Consider the following 5,973-nt stretch of genomic DNA (forward strand, 5'->3'; position numbering starts at 1 on the left):
ATGTTGGTGTGTAAACTTCCATTTGTTTGGATCGGAATAATTCCTAAAAATCACGAATCAAAAATAAAATCCAAAACAAATCACAGTGGAAGAGGTATGAAGTGATCCATTATTTTTCTCCTAGGGCAAGGCAAGGAACTAAGATGCTTCATCATGAATGCCAACCTTGGGTAAGCATTCCATTACACAACTGACTTTGTCACATCTCAAGAGAGCAGCAGAATTACTCCTTAGTCATAGTTAACTTTAAAGTATTCAGTTCTCAGTAACATTGTCCTTAGAATATAGCAGTGCCTTTCTGCATCTGATGAAGTGAGCTTATACCCTGGAAAAGTGTCGGTATTAAGGTGCTTCTGGCCTCGAAATCTGCTTTATCATCCTCTAAGAGGACACACATACGAATAAAATTTCACAGGAAAGTATATGGTAATCTTAAACATTCCAAGGAAACCTGCCATCTACTTGGCATGTTTCTTTTTTTTTAAAGTCAGTCCGTGCAGTCCTGTATACTTGGCAGCAATTCCACTGGGCAGGATTGGGTCCTTAATACTGTTTTTTCAATATCTGACTGATTCCTGATATGTACTCTTAATAAATTTGATCCCCTGACAATGCTTACACTGCCCTTGCTTACCTTGAAGACAATGGATTGTGTTTTAAGACTGGAAACAATTGTAATTGTGTCTGTTCCCGGCAAGTTTTGACCAGAGGTACTCTTTTTTTTTAAAGCCTTTAATCCTGAACGTCTAACATTTCTGAAATTCACTCAAAGCCAACTTTCTTGTTCTGAAAGCTCTCTGCGTGGATAACACACAGTGTGGAACTCCAGGCTTTAGCATGCTATTAAGTGACTGCCACCCCTAAGGGCAGCCCTGCAAGTAGGATGAGGACTCACATAACTCTGGATCAATAAAGGAAGCAGCTCAATTAGCATTTCACATGCTTTTCTTCCCTCTCTCCTTACCTTCCCTGCAGTGGGCATGCTTCCCCCTTAAAGGATTGTCCTGTTTCTGCTCCTTGCCAGCGTTGGCAGGGTGACAGTAGTCGAGTGTGCAAACTTGTGCTATTGTCCCCGGGCCAGGGGGAGTCATGGAGACCCACTAATATGACACAGGAAAATGTTTGCTGATGGCAATTCTATGGGCTTTGTCTAACTCTTTCTCCATCATGACGACTCGATTTAAGTCTCTAACTGTTTGACTACAGATGCAAGAGTACTATCCAACTCCATCCCTTTGTCCGGGTGGTTTGAATGGGTAATTCAGCTTTTGTGCGGCTCAATTGAGGGGGCAAACATAAAGACAAGATTCTTGAGCGCTCAAGCTCCTTTTCCATGGATATCTGCACATCTCTTTAGAGATTTGTTCCTTTCCTACCTTTTTCTGACATCACCCTCCCTTTAAGGAGGGGGGGGGGGAAGAAATGCCCTGATCAAGAACAGTTTTTAAAAAGCAAGCTAGCCTGGTCTTCCAAACTAGCATTGTCCAGTGTTACTCAAGCATGGTTACTGCCAGCCTTCAGACAGCTTTGGAGTAGTTTAGAGAAAAGGGCCTCTAAACTTTCTTTGCTCATCCTCTGCATATCATGTTTGATTGTATTTAAGAAAAAGGGGGGAGGAGGCTGGAAAGGGAAGAATAGTAGGAATCACAGGGAAATGATCGTATTTATTAGCTGTCTTTCTGTGGCTGTCCCCATGGTGACAATTTGTGATGGCAAAGAATGTGAGAACGGGGAGCCTAATGCCTGATTGGGATGCTTTGTATTTGGCAAAGTGGCTTCTGATTGGCCTGAGAAAGCCTCCTAACTAGAAGGACTTGATATTCATTCAGCTTGTTCAAGTGCTGCAAAACACTCACAAGGTCCGGCTGCTTCTCTAAAGGTTGGTAGAGTCTAACCTATGTAACAAGATTAGCTGGTGAGCTTCTTCTTCTCTACCCCAGAGTCACAGTAACACTCAGTATTTGACAGACAATCTAGCTGGGTCGGGTGTATGTGTCAGACTGTGGCGTCATGGAAGCGAAGTACAAATTTCTACTCAAGGGTTAAGTGCTACCTGTCTAGCAAGATTAACTAGTAGAGCCATAGTGGTAGCAAATGATGTTTTTTAGACTGGTGGGGGGTGGGGGGAGAGTCATTTTGGGGGATGGATGTGGATGGGAGAGCGTACGCATGGTGCAGAGTGCACTGTCTAGCTTGTAATTTGTAGACCGTTGTAAGGAGGTGTGTCTGTGTAAAAAGCTTAGTCTTTGCTGTAGAAACATCAACATGGGATGCTGTTTGGATCTGCCAGTTATTAATACCCAGTGCTGTTCATTCCACTAAAGTTGTCTCACTGGGACTTTTTTTTTTGTGCAAGATGTTAATCTGAATATGCAAGCATGAGAGACTGTATGATGTAACAGTGCAAGTATGTGAACACCTTCGTGAAGCTGTAAGAGCAATGGATAATTATGCGAAAGCTCTCATTAGTGTTACGCTTGTCCGTTTGTATACAAAATATGCATGATAACGTCAGCAGATGTGTGAGAAAGGTTGTGTCTTTTCTTTGCAAAATTTCTTATGTGACAGTTAAGAGTATGACTTGCTGCCCTGTTTGTGTGCACATGTGGATGACAGAAATTAGGGTAGACTGCAGAAAAGAGCCATTTTACAATGAATTTACATTTAAGTAATAGGCGTTAGGACAGACATTGCAGTGCAACATGTATTCTTAAAGAATGCTTCACTTACAGTATACTTATGTGTTACATTAACATGCAAAACAAGTCAATGCAACTCTGCACTGCATAACTTTCTTTTCTTTTAGAACGCATAAGGCTCTCAAAATATCACCGTGCAATCAGTTCTAAAGAGTTAGTTACACATTAAGAAAAGCACACGTGTTTATGGAAAGGCACATATACTGTAGCAGGCTCCAGGCGTGTCCACTGGTTGTTTTTTGCCCACCTTATAACTTTCTGTATTGTTGTCTTGAGCGTTGGGAAATACCAAGGGTGCGAGCTCTCTCTAGAGAACTGGCAGAAAGGCATGACGAACAGCTACCCATTAGCATTTTTCCTGCTCTCCCCTCAGGGGAAGAGATGTGGTTCTTCTTAGAGCTGCTTTTTAAATACTCCCGAAGGAGTCCCAAAGCAGCTTTCAAACACCTTTCCCCTCCTCTCCCCACATGAGACACCCTGTGAGGTAGAGAGCTCTAAGAGAACTGAGACTGGCCCAAGGAGTTGCTGCATCCTCTCCAGACTAGAGCCACTGCTCTTAACCACGACACCACCCTGGCTCTCCTTAGGGAGAGGCCAGGAGTCAACCTGGCGGGCGGTCATGTCCCCCCCTGGGCTGAAGCTCCGCGCCCCACACAAGCGTCCCCCCAACCACCTGTTCTTTGTCCGTGTCGCTTGCAGGGCGAGCCCGGCGAGCGCGCGCTTCTTCATGGACGGCCCTTCCCGCGGCGGCGAGCGATGGCCTCGGCGGACAGCGAGGTGAAGACCCTGCTCAACTTCGTCAACCTGGCCTCGAGCGACATCAAGGCGGCCCTGGACAAGTCGGCGCCCTGCCGCCGCTCCGTCGACCACAGGAAGTACCTGCAGAAGCAGCTCAAGCGCTTCTCGCAGAAGTGCGCCCGCCTGCCCAGGGGGGCCCCCCTGCCGCCGCCGCCGCCGCCGCCGCCACACGCCCCCGAGCGCCGCCCGCCCGCCGACAGAGCGCCGGGCCCCCCGACGCCCCCGAGCGAGCCCAAGGCCGCGGCGCCCGCCAGGCCCGACCAGGTGCCCATGAGGAAGAGGCAGCTGCCCGCCTCCTTCTGGGAAGAGCCCCGGCCGGCCCCGGGCCCGCTGGCCGGCAGCGCGCAGGCCTCGCCCGCCCCCGAGGACCTGCCGCCCCCGCCGGAGGGGAAGCGGAGGAGGCGCGCGCCCGACGCCAAGGCCGCCCCGGACAGCCCCTGCGGCCGGCCGGACGCCGAGGCCGCCAAGGGCATGGGCGCCTGGGCCTGCTGCCCCTTCCAGTGCCACGGACCCCCCGGCGTCTACCCGCCGGCCCTCGCCCTGCCCGCCGCCGCCGCCGCCGCCCCCTTCCCGCCCTTGGGGCTCTGGCGGAAAGGCGCGGGGGAAGCCTTCGGCAAGGCCGGCGGCGCCCACAAGGTCCACCGGCCTGTGGTGTGGAAGCCCATCCCCACCAAGCCGCCCGCGCCGCCGCCCCTCTTCAGCGTCTTCGGGTACATTTAGGACAGGGGAGGGACTGTGGAGCCCTCCGACTCTGCCTCTGCGATAGAGAGATCTCCCCGACGGGTTGGCGGCGGCGGCAGGAGCGGCCCACGGAAGCGAGGGCAGAGGCGGCGGCTGCCTCTGGCTTGGACCTGGAAGAGGCGCCCTTTGGGTCAACGAGGACTTGGTTCTTTCTGGCATGTACATTTTAAGGGGGTTAAAACCAATAAAGAGAGGAAAACTTGGCGTCTGCGCACTTCAGATTACCTCTGGGTAGGAACGGGAATTGTGGTCCAAGGAAGAGGAAAGAGACAAACGCTGTATGTGAAATTAAACAGAAGTTCAGCACCACCTTGAAGACTAATGATTCGGTTAGTCTTTTAAGACTAACTTTAGGATGCTTTAGGATGCTTAGGGCTGATCCTGCGTAGAGCAGGGGGTTGGACTAGATGGCCTGTGTGGCCCCTTCCAACTCTATGATTCTAAGATAAGATGCCTCTAGGCCCCTGTTTAACCTTGCTGCAAAACAAAACAAACAAACAACAAAACCTCCACCCCAAACAGGGATGTATGTTTTTCTACACATCCTGCAGTTGCGGTTTTCAACCTGTTGAGAGTAGCCAGTGGGGATCCAGCAGATCCTTGGTGCTTTTTAAAACATTTTTCTCTTTTTTTCAAAGCAAGTTGTTTTGACATCACAGTTGTTTGGCATATGTCTATAATGGTACAGGAGATAAATGGGATTTATTTAAGTTATCTGTATATTTGCTGTTGGGGTGGATAGCTAAGGGTCAGAGGCACAGCACGTGGTTTGCTGCTCTTCTCGGTAAGACTGGCAAACAACTCTGCTCCAGACCCTAGAGAGCTACTCGCTGTTAGATCATACACACCAAAAAAGGCCAGAAGCGCTGACAGTATAAAAGAGCACCAAATGTGCATGCATGAGCCAGACTTAACAGGAGTGGCAGGGAGAGTGGCTGTGATTTACGCAATATTCCATAGCAGAAGAGTGAAAAGTTTAATCAATCCAAGAAAATATCTTTTGAACCTTGTGTGACCTGTCTTCTTCCCCCACATCCTGAAATGGTGATCATGGGTAAACGCTTCTGGTCCAGGAGCTTAGGGTGCTGTTCTGTAAAGTTAGCTTGCATCTGTTTGGGAGGGGAATCCATAACTGTGGCTTTTGTTTATTTTAAATAGTAATGTATTGTGATCCCCAGCCATGGATTATGGGGAAAATATTTAGGATCAAACAGTAATACATACATCCTCCCACACAGTCCTTTATAAATATAATGAATATAGAACTTTGTTCCAGCTATTTCAATTTATAGAACTGGCCAGCAGATCTGTGAATACAGCAAGCCATTCTTTCGCCTGAGGGTTTATTCACTGTTGTTCATTGTATCCTTGACCTCACAGATGTTAGACATTCCTTCCAACTTCAGCAGGTACAGAAATGCCCTGTCCTCTGCTTCTGCCCAAACCCTTTCTGAGCCTATATTTGTGGCCAAACCACGAGTAAAACAGTAACCCAGAACAGGCTTATGAATAGCCACTCCTGGTTACCTGTGGCAAGCGACTATGCAAGGAAGGATGCTTCTCTTTTGATTTGTCAATGTGCCACTAATAGCAAACAATATTTGAGGGCAGGGGGGCGTGGAACGGTGGGCTAATAACTGCTGTGAATTTACTTGCAAAGTTGTCTCAGTGAGTGGAGAATGGCATTCAGTGTCATTTTATGCTGCCTTCCCAGTGCTTTACACTGCTGGGTCTA

The 5,973-nt window shown here is 48.8% G+C and overlaps 1 protein-coding gene across 3 annotated transcripts; it reads left to right on the forward strand.

Moving 5' to 3' along the window:
- The first annotated feature begins 1,128 nt into the window (after positions 1 to 1,128).
- Positions 1,129 to 4,356, forward strand: FAM181A (family with sequence similarity 181 member A). Of its 3 annotated transcripts, none has more exons than XM_077323553.1 (2): positions 1,129 to 1,256; positions 3,399 to 4,356. In XM_077323553.1, exon 2 carries the CDS (start codon positions 3,456 to 3,458, stop codon positions 4,215 to 4,217), a length of 762 nt encoding a protein of 253 aa, XP_077179668.1. In that variant the 5' UTR covers positions 1,129 to 1,256; positions 3,399 to 3,455; the 3' UTR covers positions 4,218 to 4,356. The 3 variants fall into 3 exon arrangements, with proteins under 3 accessions (XP_077179668.1, XP_077179667.1, XP_077179666.1); XM_077323552.1 differs by lacking the exon at positions 1,129 to 1,256 and adding an exon at positions 1,465 to 1,915; XM_077323551.1 differs by lacking the exon at positions 1,129 to 1,256 and adding an exon at positions 1,466 to 1,879.
- The last annotated feature ends 1,617 nt before the right edge of the window (positions 4,357 to 5,973 follow it).

The sequence above is a fragment of the Paroedura picta genome, chromosome 2, assembly GCF_049243985.1.
Source record: "Paroedura picta isolate Pp20150507F chromosome 2, Ppicta_v3.0, whole genome shotgun sequence".
In the NCBI taxonomy this organism is placed as follows: Eukaryota; Metazoa; Chordata; class Lepidosauria; order Squamata; family Gekkonidae; genus Paroedura; species Paroedura picta.